Raw genomic sequence first — 27,955 nt, 5'->3', positions numbered from 1 at the left:
AAACATTGTTTCACACATATGACATCTGAATTATTAAAACTTCATTATCAAATAGAGAATAACTACTCCAGTTTTTATTTATTATTATTATTCTGGACTTAAATTTAATTCAGCTTGTCCATCTGGATGCTTGATCTAAATTTAATGCAACTAAATTTTACTTGATGCTTGATCGACTTTTAGGTCATGTGCCACAAGAACAGCACTATTCAGTTCGGCTAACAAAAGAGTGCTGCCGTAGGAATATGCTTTTTCTCCAAAAAATGCGGAGAAAAATAATGTTGTACTCGCTATCAACGATAGCTAACTCTCTGTCGCTGCTAGGGGCTAGAAAGTCAGTCTCGAATGGCCTGACGTACATGACGACGCCCAGAACACCTAAGAACAATCTTAACATTAATATCTTTTTACAAAAATCTGTGGAAAAAATATCTGTTCAACTACAAACTATTTTTACCTGTCAGCGAGCCATCCGGGAAATCAAAAGGACCAGCCATAACCCATAACAGAGGTCCTGCGAATCATACAGAAAACACTTTATTAAGAAAAATCAAATTGAGATCTGATTACTGTTAGAAAATAAGAAAATCATTCTGGGTAAATACAGAAGTGATGAGCAACTGCAAATCCAAATCCTATAATACTTATCAAATCAGTTGCTTAGATAAAATGATATGTACTCACACGATTGATCTACAGAAATGAAGCCATAGCTTTAGAATAGTTTTAGAATTCACATGTTTAAGAAGTTTTTTAAGCCTTTACATACCTGAGAACGGGACAAACTGCTGAAGGTCTGCCTTTTCAGCATTCAGTCCAATGATCTTTTGAAGCTGGCCACCTGTTTAAGTTAAAACAGAAAAAGATAGTGAGATAGCAGCACCCATCTTGAACAGTTCAAGCACACTTTATAGAACATTCCAGGAAGCCATATATAGATCAATAAATTTATAGATGAAATGATTACCACAATGGAACTGATCTGCACAAATTTTAAAAGATAGCATAGTGATTACTAAAAGTACAAGTGCAAAGTATGTCACCTACGATGTAAGGATCTCCTTCCAGACTATGTTCTTCGTGTAGGTATTGACAAGACGCCTCTTCTTTTTGCTTTCATCAGAGTTTGTTTTCTTGTTATCACCATCTGGGATGACAAGAATCTTGACGTTCTTTCTAGCAGTAGATCTAGATAGGGCGACATATAACTGCCCATGAGAGAACACCGGCTCAGGCAAGTAAATACCGGCATTAGGTATAGTCTGCCCCTGTGCCTTGTTAACCGTCATGGCGAAGCTGAGCCTAACAGGAAACTGCTTCCTCTTGAACTGAAAAGGGAACATCTCATCATCAGAGGGGCAAAGTGGGATCCTTGGCAGGAAGATCCTCTTTCCAGCATGTTGGCCCAAAACAATTTCTGCATCGATAACATTTCTTTGGAATCCTCTAACCACCAACCTCGTGCCATTACAAAGTCCGTTTGCGGGGTCAATGTTTCGGAGCAATATGATAGGGCAATTGATCTTGAGCTTCAACAAATGTGGGGGTAGACCAGTAGGGGTCAATGTGTTAAGAAAGTCAGGTGGGTAGTAGTTATGAGGGTCGTCCACCGCACAATCAAAGCTACGGTACAACATCTCTTGTCCCTGGAATCGATTTATCATCTTCAAATTAACCCTATCAACGCAGTCATTTCGTGTCGACAAGATTGCTCTGGAGGTGATGTAGTTTGGGTCTGACATGTTAGCACCAAGGCTTGGGAAAACGTTGTCTATTAGTTTATCAAGGTCGGAGCCCTTCTTTCCCGTACACGGCACACATATCTCGTCAGGAAGACGGATGTCACCATCAGCATTGGCCTCTTCCTTACCATCACCGATGCGCAGTAGGTATTCCGCAAACCAAGGATCACTATGTGCCCTCATATTGCGTTCGAGCTTTAGGTGAGTCATGCAATCCCAAAGGTAAGACCTACGTAGTGACGCATCAATTATCTGAGCCCTCGACCCTTTACGGACAACAGGAGGACCTGCCTGAAATCTCCACCGAAGACAACCGTCTTTCCACCAAATGGCAGGTCTGGACGGCTCATTATATCGCGCATACTGTTGTCCAACGCCTCGACTGCCTGTCTCTTTGTCATGGAAGCCTCATCCCAGATGATGAGAGAAGCCGACTGTAGGAGTTTTGCAGTACCACTCTGTTTAGTGAAGGTGCAATACCCGCCATCATCAATGCTCAGTGGTATCTTGAATCGGGAATGAGCTGTTCTCCCTCCAGGCATTATGGAAGCTGCAACACCAGATGTAGCTATTACTACAGCAATTTTTTTCTGACCGCGAATCGTTGCGAGCAGTGCTCTGTACAGAAAAGTCTTTCTGGTACCTCCAGGTCCATCCACAAAGAACACACCACCCTCATCGCCATGAACAACAGACATAATTTTTTCATACGCGGCCTTCTGATCCGTATTAAGTGAGTCTTGTAGATTTATGTCCTCCTTGTTGGGCTCAATCACAGACTCCTCGAAGATCTCCCTTTCCACACCGGTGGCATTGTCAAATTCCTCATCAATATCAGGAAGAGGAAATGACTTGATGTCTTTGCCCATTGACTGTAGCATATTTCTGATATCTATCAAAACTTTCTGCTCAGCTACAATATTGGATGGATCGTTGCGGCGATAGTCTTCCGACATTGCGTCAAAGTGCTTATCCCAGAGCCCGCGCACATCGCTAGGCTCGCAGAATACCAATATTGTCGCAAAGAGCCTTCGTAGAGATGAAGGCATCTCGAAGAGTGTAGATTCAGTAAGGGAGTCATCCAATGTGTTGTCCCCTTCGATCAACCCCCTTCTCTCTGCAGCTTCACGAAAGGATCCCAGCAGAATGCCATTAACCGTCTTTAGGTCATCGTAGCAGGTGGCCCCACTGACATGGTTTAGAAGGACTCTCAGGTAATAGCGATCCCCTTCCGCTGGGTGAGCCGACACAATCCTTCCAACCTGTATCCTTTTCGTAGGTGTACCATCTTTTTTTACAGCCCTTCTCTGCCAGTGTTTATCCTGACCTTTCTTACCTTTCTGCCAAGTGTACCATTCGGGGAAATCCCTGTACAAGATACAACGGGCCTCCTCATGTAATTTGTTTGCCGCGAAGTACTCTGTAAGCATTGACTTCTCAACACCTTGACGGTCAACACCGCGATGTCAACATTGTCTACATAGGAAAATATAACATATGTAGCTACATTAGATATGAATTATTAGACAGCTAAACTTTTGTTTGTAGAGAAATTAGATGCCTTCATACCAGTCATGAAACTTTGTTGCCCTTGAGATGACATATGAGGTGATTGGAGTTGGAATACCTCATTTGCAGCAGGTACAACATCTTCCGTGTGCATAGCATTTTGTCCTGGTTAAAATATAACGAGCGTGTGATTTAGTTGCATTATAGACGTGAATTATCCATATTATGACCTTCATGTGGTTTGGTGCACCTTTAACAGCCGGTTGGCTCTCTAGGGTCGTGAGTGCAGATGGACCTCCAATTGACTCTCCTGAGTTTGTAACAGGGTGTGTGCATTGTAGTTTAGCTTTCTTCTGTTGATAGGATTCACGGCGCTTTTTAAGTAGCTCATCTTTCTTTTGTGGATCCATCTGCGCATATATCTGTCGACGTTGTCTACCGCGTTCTCTCCCATCTGTAGGTTCCCCTCCATGTATGGTGTCTGCGACATGAAATAAAATACACAACGTAATCAACTGTTGAGCATTAATTGATTGAATTGCACATTATATATCATTAATGTTACTTGTGCTGATGGTGTTGGACAAATCTTTGAAAGGAGTACGTTCACTCGACCGTTTCGACGGATCCATCTGCAAGGACAAAAGTTTAGTAAAAAATGATTTTCCCAGACGTATCGAAACATGAATGATATAAGAAAGCTTCCTTGCGTCTAGTCGCATGGTAGATGATGCAAGGTTCAAAGTTAGACTGTTAGTGAAGATGAGTACACAATTTTTTTACCTTGTGTTACCTGCTAACCATTACACAAGCATGGAGGACAGTTATGACCAGTTTGTTGTATTCCGCTTTTTATATAGCTTTTACTATTTTGACCCAGAACTTATGTTTAACATGAAATGCGTCCAACTCTGTAGTTCCACTTGAGTTGGGATAACATGAAATGCCTACAACTGGTTAGTTCCACTTGAGTTGGGATTATTTCTACAATTCGAGTTAGTTCCATTTGATATTTAAAAAAATACAGAGAAAATGCCCTGCGTTGCAGTTTGGCATCGCTGAGACTGATTTGTGTGAAAACTAATAGTACAAGCCCTCTGAGGTTGCAACTGCTCCCCTGTCGCTGGCCAATCAACAGTGCCACTCAACACTGATTAATATTCTCTACATTGATGTTAGTTCTTAGTCTGCTTCAGCTGATTAATATTCTTAGTCTACTTCCATTTGATTAATATTCTCATGATATGTTAATGTGATATATTTCAGCTTCCATTGGACCAAGGTGGTGGTGAAGGAAAGGCTCTGTACATTGATGAAGAGGGGACATTCAGACCACAGAGGCTCCTCCAGATAGGAGACAGGTCTCACCTTGGTTGCAGCGTTTACTTTGTGCTAACATGAAATTGATTACTAAACAAGTGAATACTGTATTTTAGGTTTGGATTAAATGGTGCTGATGTATTAGAGAATGTGGCTTATGCAAGAGCTTATAATACTGATCGTCAGTCCAGACTTTTGCCGGAGGCAACTTCCATGATGATAGAGACCAGGCAAGTTCATTTCTTTCCTTCTGGGTGTATCTATGAAACTTCAGTCTGATTTTTTGTAGATCACCAATATTAACTTATTGGTATCATTATTCTTTTAATAAGTCTAAGGGGTTGTATATTCTGACATAATTTAGCCCCTTGGTTGATACTTCCATTCTATATAAAAGGTTTTTATGAGACTAAAATATGCATGTAACCTTTGCAATGTAGTACTTTGAGTCTATATAAAAGTGTCACTTCATTTGAAAAATTGCGTGCAATCATGTAGATGTAATGTTAAACCACGCTCGTTGTGAGTTATCTCATATGCATAGGTTGAAAAGATCCTAATTTCCCTGGGTTAAATTTGATCAAGGAGTACGGACAACAAGCTAAAATTTCTATTGGCACCTTCTGTGTTTTTCAAATGCTACTTGTATTTAGTGCAGAACGCATGTGTGGACCTCTGCCAAGCAATGCATGTGTGGAATCACTAACTGATAGCCACTCTGACAGTGCAGAATGTATGGTTGCTGTTGACAGCGAGTTGCGAAATTCTGACTCATGGGCATCTGCTCTGATTTCCGAGCTTGATCAGTTCAGGAATGGGAAGGCTAGTGCAAGAAATTTGATATGGAGACAGATTCCGATAAGGATGTGACGAGAAACAACTCCTTTAAAATAGAAAATGAAGAATTGCGGAATCATGTGGCAGAGTTGCATTCAAAGGTTGAAATAGTTGAAAGCGAGAAGACGGAGCTTGAGATGGCCTTAATAGGTGCAGCTTGACATCTCCTGTGATGCACTGGTGGCAGCAAGGAACAGGCTTGTTGAAATGCAAATGCAGTTGGATTCAGCAAATGACTCAAAATATATTGCCCAACATGGATGTTTGTAGAATTAATTAAACTTGTACTACATCAGTGATCTAATGATCTTTGTAAAATTGTATGTCAGGAGATATAAGAAACTGATGCGATGTCTTCGACTCGATGGAGAGCCAACCTGGGCGTCAAAGAAGAGGCGGCAGACCAATGAAGGAGAACACGGGGCGTCGGCGAGGTTGCAGACCAATGAGGCAGACCACGTGGCGTCGGCGTTGGCAACCAACAAGGTCGATGGAGAGATTGCAGCCGTCGGCGAAGAGATGGCAGACCACGAGGCGGCGAGGTGGTTGCCAGAAGGCAGGCGTCGGAGAAGAGATGGCAGACGACGGGGCGGCGAGGTGTTTGCAGTGTGAGGGTGAGAAGAGACGGCAGCGTGTGTGGGTGGGGGGAGAGATGATTTCCTTCCGTCCGTCCGTCCTGGCTGATGCATATCTGATTTCCTTCCGATGAAAGTCCCGGCTGATGCATGTAATACGTCCCGGCTGATTGCTTGCTTTCCTTTATATGTCCGTTCCAGCAGGCTGATTCCTTACATTTCCCGTCTGATTGGGGCTGATTGATTGGGGCTGATTGATTTTCTGAATTAAATCCAACGTGATTATATGGAACGTGATTGATTTCTGGTTGACTTTCGCTGTTTCGATGGAGGACGGACGGACGACCAAAAAGTTGGAACGGACGAAAGTGGGGAGAATAGGGATTACGTTTAGTCTTTTTAAGTAGTAGAGAAACCGCACACTCACGCGTTGACCCAAGGAGGAGATGGGTGCGGTTAGCGATAGAAATCCCCAATCCGGTCACCTCGCCATGGATCCCGTCGGCTGTCATCAATTTTGCGCCCGACGCCGTTGACCACAGGCAGGGAGGGCTCCCCTGCGGTGGAGGATGGCTCGCCGGAGCCTGTAGCGGCAGGGGCGCGACCGAAGGTAGCGGGCGACCACGCGCTCGATCGGATGCCTTGGCGGCGCGTGGCCACCGTTGGCTCGAAGCGCGCAAGGGCCGCTAGCCCTCCGGCGAGGGCTATGGAGGTGATGGCGCGGCCAGCACTGCAACGGCGTCAGGCCACCGCCTCTGCCTTGAGCCGGACCTGGCCGAGGTCGTAGGCTGTCACCGTTGCGGGAGGGGTCGTGGCCGCGGGGAGCGCTACCGGTGCCGACAACACAAGGCGAGGGCGTGTTGTGCCCGTGCTGCCTTCCTGGTTGCCATGCTGGGTTGACGGAGCAAGGGCGGGCAGGGCCACACCGCTCCGTTCTGAGCAACGAGCAGAGTATCACCACATTTTTCAGATTTTAGAAGGGTGTAATTGATCCAACAATTATATCGGATTGGAGGGAGTACAAAAGCACCTCTAGACGCGACCCGGACGTTTGGAACCTGGGTGCGCGCGCACCCGTTTACGAAAAGTTCAAAAAATGTTATTTAAAAAATTTCAAAAAAATGTGAAGTAAATTTTTGCATGTACATATTATGTTGATACTTACTCGTGTAAGTTTTCACGAAAAAATACCATTGTGTGTGACCTGCATAAAAATGACAAAATGTCCAAATGAGAATAGTGAACAGGAATTTGTACTATTCACAGGAATAGAGGAATTTGCATTTTATCATTTTTGTGTAGGTCACATACAATGGTATTTTTCCGTGAAAACACACACGAGTAAGTATCAATATAGTATATACATGCAAAATTTTACTTCACATTTTTTTGAAACTTTTAAATAGCATTATTTTAAACTTTACGTAAACGGGTGCGCGCGTACCCAGGTTCCATTCACCATTTCCGCTCTAGACGTGGCTTTCCATCTATGATAAGCTGTCATTCCTCGAGAACACAAACTCATGGCTCTTTTCCATCTATGAATTAATAAGCCACCATTCCTTTGAAAGTGCAAACTCATAACATCTGCTACCACATATATAAAATAACAAAAACAATTCATAATATGATCTTTCAGTTCAAACAAAATTGCATCTTCTTGTTTGTATAAAACCTAAAACCCAACTAACCCCCCCCCCCCCCCACGTTGCTGGCGACAAGGGGGAACCCTAGCCGCCGCCACACCTCGGCCCCCACCCCGTCTCTCCCCTACTTCGCCGCCACCGGAGGGGGTCCGGCAAAGCCGCGCGCACCCCGGGGAAGTTGGCGGCGGGGCGGCTTCTTCCCTCCGCGGCCCCTGGTGAGAGGGAGCTCACTCGGGCGCGTCGGGGGGGGGGGGGTGGCGGGCGCGGCGACGGGCGGTGGGCGACGCGACGGACGGCGGCGCGCGGCGACGCTTCTGGCAGCGGGCGGTGCGTGGTGACCGTGCGGGGTCGAGGTGCTGCTGTTGGTGGCGGCGGGCGGTGCGGGCCCGATCTGGGCCGCGTTTTGGCGGCGCGGTGTGGTGTGCAGCGGAGGGCGGGCGCGGCTGTAGGGCGGTGTGTCGGGGGCGCGGTAGACGGCCTCGCGTTGTGAAGTGATGCGTCCCTGGCTCTAGCTCTCTCCCTCTCCGGTAGCATGCGGAGGATGGCCGGTGGTGCTGACCAGGGCCGGGGCGGGTGTGGCGGCCACGGTGGAGATGGGGGATGAGGGTTGAAGGTGGGTCTGGCCAAAAGCACGAAGCAGGATGGCGCGACAAGCTCCGGGCTAATGCCTTGTCCTCGGTGGTTGGCCGGCCGGCAGCTGGCCGAGGCCGGCGATGGCGATGGCTTCGGGCGTCGTTTCCTTCTTGAAGGCATCGCCGAGGTGATGTTTTGCCATCCTATCTGGGAAAGCTCCGGAGAAATCCCTAGATCCATCGTGATCGGTCGATGGCGGCGCTCTTGTGTCGTCTTCCCTCTTGAGGGCATCGATTTGCAGCTGCTTAGGTCGGAAGGACCCGTGGAAGATGGTTGATGTTGGCGTTGTGGGCTAAGTGGCAACGATGACAGTGGTGAGCGGATCGGAGCTGCGGCATGTTCTTCGTCACCCCTGCCGTGATGGTGAAGTCGGAGCTGCGAGGCGACTTGTGGCAACGATGCCACTTGATTGGTGCTTGCGTTGGTGCAAGGCGTGCAACTTTCTCCTATGAAGGTCGCGGTTGAAGTCGGAGCTGCCTCCTCCTCGATGTGCTTGGGGGTCGACTGTTTGGCATGGGCTCACATGGGCTCCGATGTCGTTCGCGGCGAGGGTCTCGGTGGCGGTCGTCTAAGGTGAAGTCGGAATCGCTGGCTCATGGAGAAGTGACGACGATGACGCTCGATGGCATCCTCAACGAGTGTCTTTCTTCTCGATGACGTGTGTGCTTCGTGTGGGTAGCCAGGTTGGTCGGGGTGCTCAGTGTGTTGTTGGTTTTCAACCAATTTTCTCCTAAAAATTGGGCACTTTCTTCTTAATTAATGGATGAGGCAAAGCTTTTACCTCCGTTTCAAAAAAAAAAAAACCCCCAACTAATCTCTGCTTCACTGTGAGACCAACCTCGCAGACTACAACTTGTAAAAAGTTACTATCACTCTCTTCCCTAATGTAAGACGTTTTAGCATGGACGAGTAGATTTTAACATTTTTAGCCCCCCTTTCCTTCAAAATGACCAGCTTCCACTTTAATGAAGATGTTGCCTTGAATGCTTTGAGAGGTAAACCGTATAGTATCCCAATGATCTTGATAAATCTACAATTTAACAGACACCACACATTTAACAGATGAAGAGTCGAAGATGCAGCAGCCCAATCAGTATAAGTAATGTCTGAAATTGAAAAATGCTGGCTTCCATAAACTTAGGTTTAGTTTATAGGAACAAGCCCTACAATAAAAGAAAATGGAAACAAATACTCTTCAACAAGTATCATTTAGTTGTAGCAATGCAGCATGAGCATATGGGTCATTGACCATAGACCAAAGGATGTTTTGACCGTATCATATAGTTTTGATAGATCTCAGCAAGAAATGAATTCAACTTCAGCAATGCACCTCTAGAATAAAGTTGGCAATGATAAGCTTGCAATGATCCATTGAGATAACTGGGGAAGTACCACATGATACCACATACTTCACATTATCAACCCAAAATTTCTAAGTATCTAAAAGTTCAAAAAATCATATGTGAGCGTTCATGACATGTGTGTCTACAGTTCCTATAATTTTTAGAACCAAATTCAAAATATATATAGAGAAACCAAAAGACAAGTCCAACACGAATGGTTACACAAAAAATGCAAAGCACAAATGACACTGTTCCCATATCAATTTGTCTTTTTGTTGCTCCCTGTGTAATTCGAATTTGGTTCTGAAAATTATAGGGATTGTAAACACACATCTTGTGAACGCTCGCATTTGTTTCAAAAAAAATTAGACACGTGAAACTTCAAATTTTGAGATGCGGTAACATGGTATCATGTGAAGTGTGATATCATCTGATATTTCCCCCAGATAACTAGTACAAAAATGCAGCATTGCTTGACCAAGAGCTTATATTTTCTGTTCTGAACTGGATAAATGCCGAATGCTGACAAATTCCTCCTGTATAAGCACCGCACCAGATGATTCAACTACCATTAACAATCTGCCAAGTGAGCCAGATTGTTTCATGTTAGCATATCCGAATCAATTTGCTCAAGATTTGGAAATATTTTCTTCAATATGGATGAATAGTTTGGAGCTTTTGCCTGCAAAAAAGAAAGGCACACAAAATAAGGACTCAGTTTAGCAAAATCTCGGAAATATTGACAATCTCAGGGAAAATTCATCAAATTGCTGTAGTAGGCAGGAAGGCAAAATATAAATGGACATTACTGGATATACAGGAATTAACATCAAAAGAGACAATCACACCAAAAACAAAAGAATCATTAGAGACACCCCTTCCAAAATCAACCTCCATTCTCAATAGTATCAAAAATACTAGTACACAAAGTTTCTACTCAGTGACATCTTAGACTCTTAGTTTTTATCTTTGTATTTACATTATTAGTTGTAAAATTTCCAGATTGTACCAAACTCGATAAAAAATCATAGAACTATCACAATAAGTAGCATCAGATCCATGAGAAACCAAATATGAATCAGTCAGCAGTCGCCACTAAGAATCAGTGCAAGTGGTTCAAAGCTTGGAAGATGCTGAATTCTATACCTAATAATAAAGGAGCTAAGGTTTCTCTTTCGTCCGTTAGCGTTTCATCGTCTGTCCGTGGCTTCGTACGTGGATGTTTTGCTTCGATCAAACCCGCCGTGTGGATGGTTTCATTTTATCGAACCCATCGTGCTCGTCCGCGAGTCCATGCAAAGATGATTTATTGGGCCAGCCCAGAAATTCTCCCTCGCAGCGCTAGGAAATGCATGACACCGATCATACTCGGTACGTCACCAACCTTGGTATGTATGTGCAGCAGAGTACAATTCGAATCACAACAGCCGAGCTAGGCAAGCCTGGCCTCCAATATATATGTGCTCAGCCATCCCTAATTGTCTTGTCGCATCGCATCCAGGGAGATAAACAATTAATTCGGTTTTATCTCGAGACATCTCTCAGCGTGGCGACAATGGACACATCCAACAAACAGGCGGCTGCGGTTGGTCCTTCAAAGCCGCAATCAGGAGATGGTGACCTCCGGCAGCCAGAAAAAGAGGCGGGCGGGGAGGGAGGCCGGTGGCCTCTAGTCCATCTTGAGGTCATCCAGCATCGGGAAGGAGGCAGCCGGACAGGACACCAGCGGAGTCCAACGAGAACGTATCTGCCTCAATAAGAAGATGTATACAAGGATATGACAACAGTGGCCTGGATGGTTAAGCAGGGAAGGCGACTCGCTGACGTCGAGTGTTGCCATGTTGATGGTTCACGGTTGCGGGGTGCCTCGCCATTGCATGTAGGTAGCTGTGTACATCTACCTCCGCCAGGGCTGGATATCGCGACTCGGCATCTGTGGCGTCTCTAGACTCCTCCTAGCCAACACATTGGGAGGCGACTGAGATATAGTACTGGATTTTCCTTGGAGGCCAAAGCGCGTTGCCTACATTGACGTATTTGAGTATTGCGGACAGGGCTTGATGTGGATCCGTGAGAGGAGCAGGTAGGGGACAGGGAGGGTCTGGGGTCATAACCTCCAATCCTTTATATTTCAGGCAGTTAGAAGCAATTCTCAAAAACAATGTTCAGGCCCACAAGCTAATGCTGAAAGTATCAATATAGTTCAGCTGGGAGAACGGGTAACCAAAACATTGAAGCTTCCAGGAGCCCTTTGACGAGAGACTTCATCGATTTCTTTCTTGATAATATGCTACTGAGCAATGCCTACTTTAGTCCTCTTCTTGTCGTTTAATTCCCCGCTTATTTTAAAGATGGAATCCTACTTCTGGAAGTTAATAGAATGATTAGATCCTGGTGGGTATCTTGGTTAGCACGTGCCAGCACAGCCAGTTCATAAGCATGAAGAGGCCCAGCTAAAGGTGCTGCTTTTTTTACGTGTGGAAAGGTATTGCTGGTGAGTACTGACATGTCATAAATTTGTTTCGTTGGGGCTACAATATTACTCATGTGCTACTTTACACTGTTACTATGTTTTACATGAGATATCTTTATTTTTATCTGTCAATTTAAAATTTAGCCAACGTTAACTATTCATTTGTTGATACTATAGTGCACTGCCGTTTAAATTCGTACTTCCATTATTCTCCTTTATTTTTCCGAATGGATTGTGACACACTACCAGGAAAAACTGATCTTGAGCTATATAGCCAAAAACCAAACAACAAATATTGCATGTGTTTTTTGGTTACGTTGTATAGTCTGTTTCGTTAGCGAGAAATGAAACCCGAATTCATATCGAACATCAAACATGACATGCAAGGAGTGGCCCGGCTGGCGGGAAGAGAGGGCAGAGGAGGCAGTGGCAGCGACCCTGACCGCGGAGCGCTCTATGAACACGGTGAAGCTGGCTGATTTCTGCAACACGTTATCGCCGTACCAACGAGAACTTACTTGCGCCTCTGGGACAACTAATTTTTTTATCTCCCGTTGCAATGCACAGGCATGTTTCCTAGTGTTAAAGAAAAGCATGACATCCCTTTAGGTTATAAATGGGTACTCTATGCAAATATGGAAGAGCAGAACACACAGAGAGCTCACTCAAGAGTAAGAGAACAATAATGAAACCATGCAGTAAACTATAAATGGTTTGTCCACTTTTGATGTCACCAGACTTCCCTACTTGATCCGTGTTGAGTTTAACAATATGCACAAACTTCAGCTAAAAGAGGGTGGAGATTACTACTTTCATAGTGCCCTAATGACGCTAAAAAGGACTTAATAACTCTTAAGAGAATATAATGGTAATAAACAAGTTCAGCAGAAATTGATGAGACTGTGAAAATAACAAGCCATAACTAAATGAAGACAATGGGTATGAAGTACGTACACAAGGATTTCTCTCAAGATATATGGTTGTTAGCGTCTCTCGTGAACCAGACAAAGCAGATTCTATCCCATCCACTGATGGTATTTGGTTGTCATTCAACCACAAGTCCTCTAACCTGCAAAAATAAATAAGTATAGTCAAAGAAGAGCCGGAACAAATAATTTATCAAGCTGTTTATATGGCTTAGGATATTTGGATCTTGTTCCACACTTATTTTGGTGCACTAAGGTTGATAACAAGCATTAATGTAGAGTCATGCTACCTGGTTAATGTTTCTATATCCTCCACGGAGGTTAGCTTGTTAGATGAAACATCTAAAACACGAAGGTTCTGCAGGGTAGAAAGACCTTCCATCCTTTGGATTCCATTATGGCTGAGGTACAGTTCCTCTAACGCAACACATTCCTGAGTAAGAACAAAAGATACATTACCAAGGAGCACTGACATCAGAAAAAGCAAGGAAGCTAATGCAGTTACTATATGGTACCTGTAACCCATTCGTTGCAGTCAGCCTGTTACTTTGTAAGCTTATTTTCTTGATTGATTTCAAACCGCATAAGTTAATTGTCCGGATTCGGTTTCTTCCAAGCCATAACTCTTGCAGATTTGTCAACGTTTCCAGATTTTCCATCACCTGAAATATAGTGGAACATCTGAGAGCATGGGGAAGGGGGTAATAGGGTCTTGGTTCTATCCAAGATTTGCACTATAGCATATGCACCGTGATGTGGGAAGAAACGACAACATGCTTACCCTTAATCTGTTGCTACCAAGTTCAAGCATTTCTAATGAATGGAAATGTTCAAGCTCTTCCATCTTGGCAACTTCATTCTTTGAAACATAGAGTTCTTTCACTGTGCTGGAAACTTTAGATAACCCATTTAAGGACGATATCTCATTGAAAGAAACATCAAAGACCAGAAGACTCTTGAAGATGCTGGCATCAGGGATCTTTGTAAGCTTGTTATCTCTAAGGACTAACTCCTGAAAATGGAATTGATGTTAAATGGCATTATCAGAGCACTTCGCCATTTCTGCGGTATGTGAAAAGACAAAACATTGTACACAAAATTATTTTGTCAGAAGGCGTGAATTACTGAACTCTCTGAAAATTGGAGGAATAGGAAAGCAAAGCTCAAGAGTAAAACTTAGATTGCATTTTCAAGCCTGCGTGTAATGTATTCAGGTTGATCTGAAGCTCACTCAAGGGTAGACCTGAAAACAGGTGTCACTGTCACAACTACGATCATGTCAGCCACTGTCACATCTATGATCATGGCAGCCCTTAGCCATCTCTCCAAAAGAAAACTTTCTCTACCAGCAGATTTATCAGAGCAGCATGCTGGTTATACTACGAGCGAAGTTAATTTACATAGAATCGAATTTCATGTTTAAGTTATATTCTTGTTATACCATTGGTAATTAGCCAAAGCTGGAACATAACAGAATCGATCACCTCAGAACTTCCGTAATTCCGCAGCAGCGTACAAAGACCAACATCTGGAATGGGAACAATCACACTAGAGTTACACATTTTCACCACATCCATTGCTTTTGGCCTTTTGCTCAGCGGTGTTATCTAAAAAAGAACTATACTCTATGTGCATAAAATAACATGTGATATCGTCTTCAACTTTCCCTTCCTACACCTAAGTCGTTCCTTATTGTAGACCGCTGCTGGGTGTTGCCTTTGTTGATATGCTATGAAAGAAATCGTAGAAATAACTCAAAACCGAACGAACACATGCATATTAACAACAGAGATAAGAACAATATAATTAGATCGGACACCTCCACATTCGTCAGGCCCTGGGTTCTAAACAGATACTAGAATAATCACCTGTAATCCGGCGATGGCATCCCAGGTGGAGAGGGGCGCGACGGCTTCGTCTTCGAGGAGATTCTGGCGGAAGGAGAGCTTGCGGAGGGCGGCGAGGTGGCCGATGCGGGGGTCCACCGCGGCGAGGCGGTTCGCCGTGAGGTCGAGCTCCTCCAGGGTGGACGGGATCTCCACCTCGCTCAGATCGTGCAGCTGGCAACTCGTGAGGTCGAGGCACAGCTCCGACTCCTGCACCTCCATCTCCGCCTCGCCGCCGGCCTCTGCCGCCTTCGAGGCTCCGGTGCCCTCGCCGGAGGCCATGGGGATCGCCGGGCTTGGGGTCTGGACTTTCGCGAAGCTCTGGAAGAAGCGGTGGTGGAAAGGGAGAGAAGAATGCCGAAGCTGGCCTAGAAGCGGAGGAGAGTGATTGAGTGGGCCGGGCCGGGCCTCGGGTGTGGGCCTGGCCTAGACTAGTTTCATTTCGAGTGGTTGGAAATAGCCCAACAAGGCCCGTGCACATCGAGTTGCTCAAATCGCAAGGTCCAAAACCCTAAAAACATTCGCCCTTCCCCTCTCCTCCCTACCTAGCTCCCACCTTGCCGGCCATGGCGTCGCGGCTCCGCTCCATCTCCCGCCCCGTCGCAGCCGCCTTCCTGCGCCCCGCGGCCGCGCGGAGCCCGGCCGCCGCTCTCCCCCGCTCCCTCGCTTCAGCCCCCAGGTAATCCTCTAACCCCGCCTTGTACGGTTTCCCATCGCGGATTGTTTTCCAAGCTAGCCTTGAGCTCGGGTCTGTGTGGCGCAGGCCTTCTTCTTCCCTGGGGCGGCAGATCGCGCTGGCGCGGTCCCTGCAGCCGCTGCACAGCGCAATCTCGGCGGCCAGGCTGACGTCGCGGCTGGGGGCGGAGGTGGCCCGGGCCGTGTCGCAGGGTACGCTCTGCAGCTCCTACCCGGGGGTCTGAGTCTGATATCATCTATTCTTTGCTTCCTGCCTGTGAGTCGTGACTGCCCAGTTGCCTGCTTATTCACTAAATGTCTACTAATTTGGCACACTCTACACACATTTTACTAGACTGCTTCAGTTTGGTTTGGGGAATGCATGAGATTCAGATACATCTGGTGCTATTCATTGGCTGATTAAACTGTTAGTTTTCGTTTCCTGAACATTGATGTGACTATGTGAGGTGGGTGGGAGGTTGTATTTGGTTTATGCAATCGCGGACAAATACTTAACAGAAAATGCTCATGATAATTGGCAACAATATTATAAAGCTCTATGTACTTGTCTGCTTCCCTGGCTGTGCCGTGCATGTTTGAATCGTTTTGATGCATACGGTTTGTGCATTCATTGGAATGATACCATAATTCGATCCCTGAAAGCCAATGGTAAGTACCATATACTATATGGGATTGAAATGTAACAAGATTAGCAAAGTAAATAGTTCACATGTTTCTGCCCTATAGGTACCTAAATGGTTGAAAATTTTATATGATGCTTGCTAGACAATTTTGAATACCGAAGTTCAATGTTTATCAGTATTTTTTCCGGTGTTGCCAAATCATTCTTAATTTTTATAATGTTAACCTATGAAGCAGCTTTGCTTTAAGATAGTATTCGGTGGCCACTTAGGTTGTTGCTATATCTTTTATTGCTAGAAAAGTTGAAATTATCAACTTCGTGGTCATGCCATGTCAAAGCCTCAAAATAGGAACCACAAGTCCACAATTGTATAGTGCCCTTTGTTATGATTTTTTGAACTGTTTACCAGATTTTTTTAATACAACATTCTATTTTTGACCTTTCCATAAAGTAGAAATGGTAAACCTCACTTGAATAGGACATTATCATTTCAGTTCTGCTGCATTTAAACAACTATTGGACCGCTGTAATCATTGGATATGACGAATGGCATCGGCACAATACTTTCTTGTAAATTTGATTCTCCAATTGTTATTTCCCACGTGCATGTATTGCAATGAAGTTTTGCCTGTTAGAAATGTTCACTTCTCTGGAAGACTGGAACTCATATTGCATCAGACCCAAAATGTGCATCGGTCAATCAAGAATTATTTATATTCCTGTTAACAGGGTTAACAGTAACTACCAGTCTGTCGGTTAATTCGAATTTGATAGTCCGATCATGGAGCATTTTTATTTTCTTTTGCCATGCCATGAACCCTAAAAGTTGTGAACTTCCGAACTAAATAATTATGTGGTTTTGTGTTCAGACTTGCTATTAATGGCTTTTTTGGTTTCACATTAAGAGGTTATCAAGTTATTTGCTGCTAGTTTTATCCTTGTTGTTGTTGTGTTAGTAGCACCTCTTCTGGTGTACTCCAGGATTTATGTGGTTGCTTTTGCTGCACGACAACCTGAAGTTTATGATCTCCCTGCTGCCTTGCAGAGACCGGTCTCAGTGTGCCTCGATAATGAAAGAAACCGCTCTGGGATAGACGCAGCGGATAATGAAGTATTTTGCTCCCTCCAATAATGGGTTTTGTTTTTTGGCTAGTTCTTCAGGGAATTAATATGCTATGTACTAATGACCTTATGTCATATACATGGAAGCAATTACTTTGTGCATTTCAGTTAAGCTTGATCCTTGGCTGAACAGAGTTGTATTTTGTTAACAGTCTGATTATTGGACGAAATGCCCTCTAGTTCGTCCTTTTGTTTGAGGATCACCTTATCTTACTATACTCAACATTAGCGTATACAACCCAATTCTTGTTTATTGCTACCAGACACACCTATTTCATTTCTCAAAAAAAAAAAAAACGGAGCCTTCCTATTGTTGTGTTGTTATGCTTCCATTCTTTTCGGAAACGCATTTTGTTAACCGTGGGACATTTGCTGGTAAACGGACTGATAGTCTGATACACAAATGCATTGTAGACTATAGTTTAAAGGATAGTACTCCGTTAATATACACCCAAAGTTCGGGTAGACTGGGGGTTCTCAACACTCTTTTAACGCAGGTAAAAGAGGCAAACAAAACCCCATAAAAACACTGAACACCCAAGGCATGGAGATATATACTGTACATAGAAACCCAATGCAACCAAAAGCTTGGAAAGGGCAAAAAAAAACCATGCCTAAGCTACACTCTTTTAGAGGTCAGCCTAGTTAAGGTCCGAATGGAGAACAGCATTGACCACCTTAATTAGTAGCAGCCGACACTCTAGTTAGCTAGTTATCGATCATAGCATGATCCAACGGTGACAACCTTCACGCAGCCGGCGGCGCAGCCTTCTCTGCCATCGCCTCTCTACGGCTGTTGGACTTGGGCGATCCAAGGCCTGAGAGCTTCTTCAGGATGCCTTTCATGGCGTCAGCCTGGAAGAGCGCAGGATGCGTCCTCCCGAAGCCGTTGAACCGCCTGCACACGCCCATGTGCGCCACGAGCGCCTCCTCGAGTCTGCAGCCCCTCTTGCCAGCCTCCTCTGCCACCGCCTCGGCGCACAACCCGCACACCCACTGCCCCGAGAACCGGCGGCGCACCTTGCTGATGTACGCGGGGGTGCACTCCTCCGACATGCCACAACATTCGCACTCGGCTTCTTCCACCTCTGTGATGGAGTCAACGGATGGTAGTAGCTCCATCTCTTTGTGGCCGTCAGTGTTGCCGTGGAGCTCGGGCCACGATGGTGTCCTCTGCCAAGCACTGCCAAGGTTACCGATAATAGTTGTCAACAGTGGCGCCATGGAGGCAACTGCCACCGAAGCTTCTCCGTTGGGAGCCATGGAGAGTTGAAGAGTCCGGTGACGGTTTTTGGCTTGGTGATGCTTGCTAGTGATATCGATGTCTCTTCGTGAGTGTGTGTGTGAAGATGCCAACTATATGAGCCATGTGAGCTATTTATAGACCATTTTGTGTGATTGTGTACGCAGGACACCTAGCATGTATAAGGGCATGTGATCACGTGACTAGCTAGATCTTGATCTCGTGATCAAATTTATGGTGGAGATTGGATAAGCACGGTGTCAAGGGCGCCTCTCAGCCCTGGATTTGATATGATACGATACGAGCAAAAGGGTGCGGCTGTGGTGAATGGTGCATATGCTTATCAGAGCTTAGCAATCATGGCGTGTAGTGTAATCCCATGATTGGTCGCACGAGTTAACGCGTGTGAGGCCCCGTATCTTTGTGCCGGTTTAGGTTTTGATCTCACATACGCACGTAATGACGTACATGTAGCTAGATCTACTACTCTCTCCGTATCAAAAACGATGTAGATTAGCATGTCCAAAACAACATCTATTTGTTAGATGGAGAGAGCACATATACAATATAGAAGAATGTATGTTCGTGATATTAATATATTTCCTTTATCGATAAAGTACAAAAAGATATTTTGCGGCAATAAATCGAATATTAAACTACCAAACCGATCAGAGGTGGAATTGGAGTGATTCACATTTTAGCTTTCGAAGGCTTATATATTTTTCTAGAACAGAGGTAATCTTAATTTCAATTTGCAGCTGGCTTATGCAGATATATAGCACGATAAGATGATTATACTATCGTCTGAAAACATGCATAAGAGTGGCAGGTGATTGCAATTGCGTTACCCTTGCCCATGACCTTATCACCTTATCCCTCCTACCTTTTTCATGACTTATCACATAACCTTTTTGTGTGCTTGATGATTGCCGACTACTCACGCGTAAAGTTGATGATGCAGGATGATCGGTTGATTTTGCTAGCAATCTCACAGTATAGAAGTGAAGCCCTTAAACTATGTCACGTGCAGTCTATTCCGGAACAGGTGAATCGGCCGTGTTTCCTTGATCGGCTAAACCTAAGATGTTATTGATTTCTTGATTGATGGCAGACCTGAGTGCCCTGCATCAGAAGTAATCGTTCAAAAGGAAGAAACATGGTAGACGAGAGGTTGAGCTTGGGGCTGGCCTCCGGACAGCAGCAGGGGGTATAGGGGCTTCTGGAACAGGTAGAACATGTGAGTAGCTACCTGCGATAAGCGATCAGCTGATCATCACGATTAATACACGACCGTATGTATAAGCTGTTCAGTCCCATCACTCAGCTACGAGATATTTTTTACGGAATTGATGTTACGGACTGACGTGGCAATCAACTGGGAATTCACATACCCTACAATCACGGAGGGATAGGAATTTAAGCCAACCAAATAATCCCACGTCCGCTCGTAAGGTTTGTCCGTACGAATTTTTTTGTAGGTCTGGGATTACCGATCAGTGGCAAGGGTATATGGTGGCAGGTTTTCACCAAAATGTGGAGGGGGGGGCGAAACATAAAATGTCAGTGTTGGGAGGAGGGGCGAAATGCTAATTTTTCAATTCTCCCTAAAAAGGTTTCTTCACAACTTTGCACAAGGTGGGGGGGGGGGGGGGGGGGGGGACTTACGCAAAGTTCCGCCAGTGCCACATGGCTTGGTAAAGTACTGCCTCTACAGATCGTCCAACACAACTACACAAGCTATATAAAGATAGCCGGATCACAGACAAATTAGAGGCGAGCAAGCGTCTAGTGGATGGACCGACCGTTTATGCGTATAGCGGTACGCGTCATCAACAACGCTCAAGCTGCCGACTTGTCGAGCTTGATGTTGATCGCCCTGATCAGATTATAGGTTTTAACCCTAGATAAAGTCCACGCTCACAAAACAATACCTTCAACAAAATCATTGCTAGACACAGGGGACTGACTTACAATAAGTTCCGCCGATGCCTACAGATTGTCGAACACAACTACACAAGCTATGTAGATAGCCGGATCAGGGGCACATTAGAAGCAAGCGAGCTTCTGGTGGATGGACCGGCCGTGTATGCGTATAGCGGTACACGTCGTCAACAGTGCTCAAGTTGCCGACTTGCCGAGCTTGATGTTGATCGCCCTGATCATAGATCATAGGTTTTAACGTTGGAGAAATTCCACGCTTACAAAACCAACAAGATCATTGTCATGCACACCCAATTAAGGCCATATTGCATATTTGGACTATGAAATTCTCCAGTAATGTCGTCCCCACTTGCCGTTGCCGCTGCTCCAAGTCATAAATCACCAGAGCCAACTCCTCATCGCCACCAATACTCGAACCACCATTACTAGTCCTCGGAACTCAGATTCCATTCGATTATCCGCGGGTGACTTCACCATGGAACCAAGGACATGCCCCACAAAGGTAACAGCCTGCAGAGCTTCAGAACGCTCCCTCTGAAACCGAACGATAAAAAACATGGTTGCGCACTGAACCCCATCCGATCCGGCAATCTACAATCATAAGGCGCCCTAGGGAGATCGCCGGTGGAGCCTTCCGGAACTCGACACTCCATCCAAATCAAGGAAGATAAAAATCAAGCAATTCGTCATCTTGGCGCGAGAGAAAACCTAGGGTAGCCTCCTTATTGGGAAGATCGGCAGACCCCCATGTTGCCGCGCTCTGGTGCAAGAGGAGGACGCCATCGACCACAGGCCCATCGATGAGACCTCAACAGTCCCCCTCCCCCCATCACCGAAGAAGACCACCACCGACGTACGATGAGGAGAGGCATCAGGAGGGAGAGTCGCAGATGGCCTGCCTGGCACCACCAAACACGGCCACGCCGCCCAGGACACCGGATCCGCAGCCGGCGAAATGTCCCCTATTTCTAGCCACCTCACCGAGCCGCCGCCCGAACGCCGCAACCCCCACCATGGCGAACAGGCGCAACACACCGCAAGACCACCACCCGAGGCCGCTCCCCCGGAGCCCGTTGTGTATCCCACCACGCCGGTCTCATAAGATCCCCTCTACCGGCCGGAGATCGCCGCCGATCCAACGCACCTCCATGCGCGCGACGTAAGAGGAGAGCTATCGCCGCCCACAACTTCACGGGCTTTTCCCGCACACGCGCGCCGACGGTAGTGATGATGGGGAAGGTGGAGGTAAGATGCGACGGCTACGGTCGCCAGCCCGTACCACCCGATGCGGGGGGGGGGGCGACACAGGAGTGTTGGGATATAAGTGTAGCCAGACCGTGCGCCAATAGTACACCGTCTCGCACCCCTTCCAACCCATGATGTTCATAACGCCACTGATGTCATCCAGAAGCTCCAACCGATCTCCTTGTCGTGCTACAACCATACTTCCCGAAGGCTCCCTTGACTAGACGTACGTAGAGACAAGATCAATGTGACTTGAAAGACTACGAAGACCTAGCTTGCAACATGGAGACTTCTACCACCAACGTATATATAAATACTGAAGTCCATTCATCATGAATAGGAGGTCAAACAACTACACGGAGTCGTTGTTGTAGACTCCATAGCAACAAACCCTATATTCAATTTGTAAACCTCATTGGATGCATCTATAAGCCCGTCAAGTTCATCTTCCAGTTTTGCAAAAATCTCGTGATCACACCAATAATGAAATCTAAGAGGAGTTCATCATCATCATCGTGTCATTGATCCAAACCTGTTGACCTAAACCTCTTGCCGGACTAATAAACGCATCTCCTACCTCCGGACTGGGATCGTCTTGGGATCATGAAAACAATCTTTCATCAGTTGAGAGTCGTACCAACATGAACTTCCTTGAGACATGCTTCTTGGGGCTCGAAGGCTTCATGCGGAGATGGCTAGTTCACACCAAATGTAAACTTTCAGTTCGTGAGCGAGTCTACGAAGTCCACATTAACTTGGGATGCACGAATGACATTGGAGAGTCAAACCCGCGATTCCCGGCATATGGACACGACGCGTAGGGAGACGAAATGCGGGACAATAAATCATGTTAGAGGAGTCGGTTCGAGCCTCACTAGGGGGAAATCTACGATTATGCATGGGTCAAGAATCTATGGGGACTTTACGATCACACAATCATCTCAAGCCACCTGGGTCGATCACCCTTTCATAGCTCGTGGGCTCTATAAGGTCACCACACCACGGTGCAGTGTAGACCCGACCTCTCGAAAGGCATGTATAAAGACAAGCACAACACGTAGCTCGCAGAAAGAGAAGGTCGAAGTAATGAATACCCAAAAAAAGGTCCCTCAACGACCAGGAGGGGGCCTTGGAGAATGGCCTAGTATGGTATTAGAGAACGACATGGCGGGCTATTAGAGAACGACCTATCAAAAAAAAGGAACCACGCATCAGAAGGAAGAGAAGAATGGGGTTCTCGAGATGGCCGACAAGCACAAAAGAGTTGGCCCTAACCCCCTCCCCACCCACCCCCCAGAAGCGCACGAGAAACGTATCTTGCACCCTGATACGTCTCCGACGTATCGATAATTTCTTATGTTCCATGCCACATTATTGATGTTATCTACATGTTTTATGCACACTTTATGTCATATTCATGCATTTTCTGGAACTAACCTATTAACAAGATGCCAAAGTGTCGATTCTTTGTTTCTGCTGTTTTTGGTTTCAGAAATCCTAGTAACGAAATATTCTCGGAATTGGACGAAATCAACGCCCAGGGTCCTATTTTGCCACGAAGCTTCCAGAAGACCGAAGAGGAGACGAAGTGGGGCCACGAGGTGGCTACACCCTAGGGCGGCGCGGCCCCCCCCTTGGCCGCGCGGCCCTGTGGTGTGGGCCCCTCGTGCCGCCTCCTGACCTACCCTTCCACCTACTTAAAGCCTCCGTCGCGAAACCCTCAGTACCGAGAGCCACGATACGGAAAACCTTACTGAGACGCTGCCGCCGCCAATCCCATCTCGGGGGATTCAGGAGATCGCCTCCGGCACCCTGCCGGAGAGGGGATTCATCTCCCGGAGGACTCTACGCCGCCATGGTCGCCTCCGGAGTGATGAGTGAGTAGTCTACCCCTGGACTATGGGTCCATAGCAGTAGCTAGATGGTTGTCTTCTCCCCATTGTGCTTAATTGTCGGATCTTGTGAGCTGCCTAACATGATCAAGATCATCTATCTGTAATTCTATATGTTGCGTTTGTTGGGATCCGATGAATAGAGAATACTTGTTATGTTGATTATCAAAGTTATGTCTATGTGTTGTTTATGATCTTGCATGCTCTCTGTTATTAGTAGATGCTCTGGCCAAGTTGATGCTAGTAACCCTAAGAGGGAGTATTTATGCTCGATAGTGGGTTCATGTCTCCGTGAATCTGGAGGGGTGACAAGAACCTCTAAGGTTATGGATGTGCTGTTGCCACTAGGGATAAAACATTGGTGCTATGTTCAAGGATGTAGTCACTGATTACATTACGCGCAATACTTAATGCAATTGTCTGTTGTTAGCAACTTAATACTGGAGGGGGTTCGGATGATAACCTGAAGGTGGACTTTTTAGGCATAGATGCATGCTGGATAGCGGTCTATGTACTTTGTCATAATGCCCAATTAAATCTCACAATACTCATCATAATATGTATGTGCATGGTCATGCCCTCTCTATTTGTCAATTTCCCAACTGTAATTTGTTCACCCAACATGCTGTTTATCTTATGGGAGAGACACCTCTAGTGAACTGTGGACCCCGGTCCAATTCTCTATACTGAAATACAATCTACTGCAATACTGTTCTACTATTTTCTGCAAACAATCATCTTCCACACAATACGGTTAACCCTTTGTTACAGCAAGCCGGTGAGATTGACAACCTCACTGTTTCGTTGGGGCAAAGTACTTTGGTTGTGTTGTGCAGGTTCCACGTTGGCGCCGGAATCTCTGGTGTTGCGCCGCACTACATCCCGCCGCCATCAACCTTCAACGTGCTTCTTGGCTCCTACTGGTTCGATAAACCTTGGTTTCATACTGAGGGAAAAACTTGCCGCTGTACGCATCACACCTTCCTCTTGGGGTTCCCAACGGACGCGTGTTGTACGCGTATCAAGCAACTTTTTCTGGCGCCGTTGCCGGGGAGATCAAGACACGCTGCAAGGGGAGTCTCCACTTCCCAATCTCTTTACTTTGTTTTTGTCTTGCTTAGTTTTATTTACTACTTTGTTTACTGCACTAAATCAAAATACAAAAAAATTAGTTGCTAGTTTTACTTTATTTGCTATCTTGTTTGCTATATCAAAAACACAAAAAAATTAGTTACTTGCATTTACTTTATCTAGTTTGCTTTATTTACTGTTGCTAAAATGGCCACTCCTGAAAATACTAAGTTGTGTGACTTCACAACCACAAATAATAATGATTTCTTATGCACACCTATTGCTCCACCTGCTACTACAGCAGAATTCTTTGAAATTAAACCTGCTTTACTGAATCTTGTTATGCGAGAGCAATTTTCTGGTGTTAGTTCTAATGATGCTGCTGCCCATCTTAATAATTTTGTTGAATTGTGTGAGATGCAAAAGTATAAAGATGTAGATGGTGACATTATAAAATTAAAATTGTTCCCTTTCTCATTAAGAGGAAGAACTAAAGATTGGTTGCTATATATCTGCCTAAGAATAGTATTGATTCATGGACTAAATGCAAGGATGCTTTTATTGGTAGATATTATCCCCCTGCTAAAATTATATCTTTGAGGAGTAGCATAATGAATTTTAAACAATTAGATACTGAACATGTTGCACAAGCATGGGAAAGAATGAAATCTCTGGTTAAAAATTGCCCAACCCATGGACTGACTACTTGGATGATCATCCAAACCTTCTATGCAGGACTAAATTTTTCTTCGCGGAATTTATTGGATTCAGCTGCTGGAGGTACCTTTATGTCCATCACTCTTGGTGAAGCAACAAAGCTTCTTGATAATATGATGATCAACTACTCTGAATGGCACACGGAAAGAGCTCCACAAGGTAAGAAGGTAAATTCTGTCGAAGAAACCTCTTCCTTGAGTGATAAGATTGATGCTATTATGTCTATGCTTGTGAATGATAGGACTAATATTGATCCTAATAATGTTCCGTTAGCGTCATTGGTTGCACAAGAAGAACATGTTGATGTAAACTTCATTAAAAATAATAATTTCAACAACAATGCTTACCGGAACAATTCTAGTAATAACTATAGGCCATATCCTTATAATAATGGTAACGGTTATGCTAATTCTTACGGGAATTCTTACAATAATAATAGGAACATACCCCCTGGACTTGAAGCCATGCTTAAAGAATTTATTAGTACACAAACTGCTTTTAACAAATCTGTTGAAGAAAAGCTTGGGAAAATTGATATACTTGCTTCTAAAGTCGATAGTCTTGCTGCTGATGTTGATCTTTTGAAATCGAAAGTTATGCCTAATGAGAATCATCATAATAAAATTGTTACTACAGCAAATGCCATCCAAGTTAGAATTAATGAGAATATAAGATTAATGGCTGAACTGCGTGCTAGGTGGGATAGAGAAGAAAATGAAAAACTAGCTAAAGAGAAGAATGTAGCTAAAGTTTGGACTATTACCACGGCTAGTAATGCTAATGCTACACATGTTGTTGCACCTCCTACTATTAATAATAAAAGAATTGGTGTTAGCAATGTTTCCACTTCTAATGCAAAGCGCGAGAAACTGCCTGAAACTGCTAAAACTGCTGAAACTGCCTGTGATAAAACTGCTGAAATTTTTTCCAATATTGGGGATGATGATCCCATTGCTTTAGATTATAATGGTTTGAATTTTGATGATTGCCACATCTCTGAAGTTATAAAGTTCTTGCAAAAACTTGCTAAAAGTCCTAATGCTAGTGCTATAAATTTGGCTTTCACGCAACATATTACAAATGCTCTCATAAAAGCTAGAGAAGAGAAACTAGAGCGCGAAGCCTCTATTCCTAAAAAGCTAGAGGATGGTTGGGAGCCCATCATTAAGATGAAGGTTAAATATTTTGATTGTAATGCTTTATGTGATCTTGGTGCAAGTATTTCTGTTATGCCTAAGAAAATCTATAATATGCTTGACTTGCCACCGCTGAAAAATTGTTATTTGGATGTTAATCTTGCTGATCATTCTACAAAGAAACCTTTGGGGAAAGTTGATAATGTTCGCATTACCGTTAACAATAACCTTGTCCCCGTTGATTTTGTTATCTTGGATATTGAATGCAATGCATCTTGTCCCATTATATTGGGAAGACATTTTCTTCGAACTGTTGGTGCTACTATTGATATGAAGGAAGGTAATATAAAATATCAATTTCCTCTCAAGAAAGGTATGGAACACTTCCCTAGAAAGAGAATGAAGTTACCTTTTAATTCTATTATTAGAACAAATTATGATGTTGACACTTCGTCTCTTGATAATACTTGATACACACTTTCTGCGCCTAGCTGAAAGGCGTTAAAGAAAAGCGCTTATGGGAGACAACCCATGTTTTTACCTACAGTACTTTGTTTTTATTTTGTGTCTTGGAAGTTGTTTACTACTGTAGCAACCTCTCCTTATCTTAGTTTAGTGTTTTGTTGTGCCAAGTAAAGTCGTTGATAGAAAAGTTCATACTAGATTTGGATTACTACGCAGAAACAGATTTCTTTGCTGTCACGAATCTGGGCTGTTTTCTCTGTAGGTAACTCAGAAAATTATGCCAATTTACGTGAGTGATCCTCAGATATGTACGCAACTTTCATTCAATTTGAGCATTTTCATTTGAGCAAGTCTGGTGCCTCGATAAAATTCGTCAATACGAACTGTTCTGTTTTGACAGATTCAGCCTTTTATTTCGCATTGCCTCTTTTGCTATGTTGGATGAATTTCTTTGATCCATTAATGTCCAGTAGCTTTATGCAATGTCCAGAAGTGTTAAGAATAATTGTGTCACCTCTGAACATGTTAATTTTTATTGTCGCTAACCCTCTAATGAGTTGTTCTAAGTTTGGTGTGGAGGAAGTTTTCAAGGATCAAGAGAGGAGTATGATGCAACATGATCAAGGAGAGTGAAAGCTCTAAGCTTGGGGATGCCCCGGTGGTTCACCCCTGCATATTCTAAGAAGACTCAAGCGTCTAAGCTTGGGGATGCCCAAGGCATCCCCTTCTTCATCGACAACATTATCAGGTTCCTCCCCTGAAACTATATTTTTATTCCATCACATCTTATGTGCTTTGCTTGGAGCGTCGGTTTTTTTTTTTGTTTTGTTTGAATAAAATGGATCCTAGCATTCACTTTATGGGAGAGAGACACGCTCTGCTGTAGCATATGGACAAGTATGTCCTTAGGCTCTA

At 44.7% G+C, this 27,955-nt stretch overlaps 5 protein-coding genes across 6 annotated transcripts in view; 2 read left to right on the top strand and 3 right to left on the bottom strand.

Annotated features, from left to right (window-relative positions):
• LOC139832447 (uncharacterized) overlaps positions 1-4,949 on the top strand; it is a 45,185-nt gene extending 40,236 nt beyond the window's left edge. Inside the window, exons 4-5 of the mRNA XM_071822211.1 lie at positions 4,518-4,612; positions 4,688-4,949. Coding sequence (XP_071678312.1) covers positions 4,518-4,612; positions 4,688-4,850 — 258 coding nt within the window. The 3' untranslated portion in view covers positions 4,851-4,949. The remainder of the gene's footprint in view (positions 1-4,517; positions 4,613-4,687) is intronic.
• LOC127307855 (uncharacterized) lies at positions 6-6,119 on the bottom strand. The gene is made up of 8 exons (XM_051338635.2): positions 5,786-6,119; positions 3,817-3,883; positions 3,502-3,732; positions 3,312-3,416; positions 1,048-3,218; positions 770-841; positions 458-514; positions 6-378 (listed from the first exon to the last, which is right to left on the bottom strand). Exons 5-6 carry the CDS (start codon positions 1,950-1,952, stop codon positions 805-807), a joined length of 942 nt encoding a protein of 313 aa, XP_051194595.1. The 5' UTR covers positions 1,953-3,218; positions 3,312-3,416; positions 3,502-3,732; positions 3,817-3,883; positions 5,786-6,119; the 3' UTR covers positions 6-378; positions 458-514; positions 770-804.
• A 3,450-nt stretch (positions 6,120-9,569) lies between these two features.
• On the bottom strand, positions 9,570-15,238 carry LOC127307852 (protein phosphatase 1 regulatory inhibitor subunit PPP1R7 homolog). The gene is made up of 6 exons (XM_051338629.2): positions 14,873-15,238; positions 13,786-14,016; positions 13,520-13,666; positions 13,295-13,437; positions 13,033-13,147; positions 9,570-10,287 (listed from the first exon to the last, which is right to left on the bottom strand). The coding sequence occupies exons 1-6, from the start codon at positions 15,170-15,172 to the stop codon at positions 10,207-10,209; spliced, it is 1,017 nt and encodes a 338-aa protein (XP_051194589.1). The 5' UTR covers positions 15,173-15,238; the 3' UTR covers positions 9,570-10,206.
• A 161-nt stretch (positions 15,239-15,399) lies between these two features.
• On the top strand, positions 15,400-17,553 carry LOC127307854 (protein NONRESPONDING TO OXYLIPINS 2, mitochondrial). Of its 2 annotated transcripts, none has more exons than XM_051338633.2 (3): positions 15,400-15,569; positions 15,654-15,778; positions 17,254-17,553. In XM_051338633.2, exons 1-3 carry the CDS (start codon positions 15,457-15,459, stop codon positions 17,277-17,279), a joined length of 264 nt encoding a protein of 87 aa, XP_051194593.1. In that variant the 5' UTR covers positions 15,400-15,456; the 3' UTR covers positions 17,280-17,553. The 2 variants fall into 2 exon arrangements, with proteins under 2 accessions (XP_051194593.1, XP_051194592.1); XM_051338632.2 differs by having other exon boundaries at positions 15,654-15,842.
• Positions 17,554-17,746: 193 nt separating this feature from the next.
• On the bottom strand, positions 17,747-18,666 carry LOC127307853 (uncharacterized). The gene has a single exon (XM_051338631.1). It carries the CDS (start codon positions 18,591-18,593, stop codon positions 18,078-18,080), a length of 516 nt encoding a protein of 171 aa, XP_051194591.1. The 5' UTR covers positions 18,594-18,666; the 3' UTR covers positions 17,747-18,077.
• Positions 18,667-27,955: the final 9,289 nt, after the last annotated feature.

This window comes from Lolium perenne, chromosome 6 (genome assembly GCF_019359855.2).
Source record: "Lolium perenne isolate Kyuss_39 chromosome 6, Kyuss_2.0, whole genome shotgun sequence".
Lineage (NCBI taxonomy): Eukaryota > Viridiplantae > Streptophyta > Magnoliopsida > Poales > Poaceae > Lolium > Lolium perenne.
Note: the sequence above shows the minus strand (reverse complement) of the source record. Positions and strands in the feature narration are given on the sequence as shown.

Bases quoted from the DNA above. Each gene is read 5' to 3' on its own strand.
- LOC127307855 (XM_051338635.2), bottom strand. From the start codon at position 1,952: ATGACTCACCTAAAGCTCGAACGCAATATGAGGGCACATAGTGATCCT. The intron at 842-1,047 runs GTAGGTGACATA...TAACTTAAACAG, and splicing joins TGGAAGGAGATCCTTACATC to GTGGCCAGCTTCAAAAGATC.
- LOC127307852 (XM_051338629.2), bottom strand. From the start codon at position 15,172: ATGGCCTCCGGCGAGGGCACCGGAGCCTCGAAGGCGGCAGAGGCCGGC. The intron at 13,438-13,519 runs GTACCATATAGT...GTTCTTACTCAG, and splicing joins CTGCAACGAATGGGTTACAG to GAATGTGTTGCGTTAGAGGA. The intron at 13,148-13,294 runs GTAGCATGACTC...TTATTTTTGCAG, and splicing joins GATATAGAAACATTAACCAG to GTTAGAGGACTTGTGGTTGA.
- LOC127307854 (XM_051338632.2), top strand. From the start codon at position 15,457: ATGGCGTCGCGGCTCCGCTCCATCTCCCGCCCCGTCGCAGCCGCCTTC. The intron at 15,570-15,653 runs GTAATCCTCTAA...TGTGTGGCGCAG, and splicing joins TCCCTCGCTTCAGCCCCCAG to GCCTTCTTCTTCCCTGGGGC.
- LOC127307853 (XM_051338631.1), bottom strand. From the start codon at position 18,593: ATGGCTCCCAACGGAGAAGCTTCGGTGGCAGTTGCCTCCATGGCGCCA.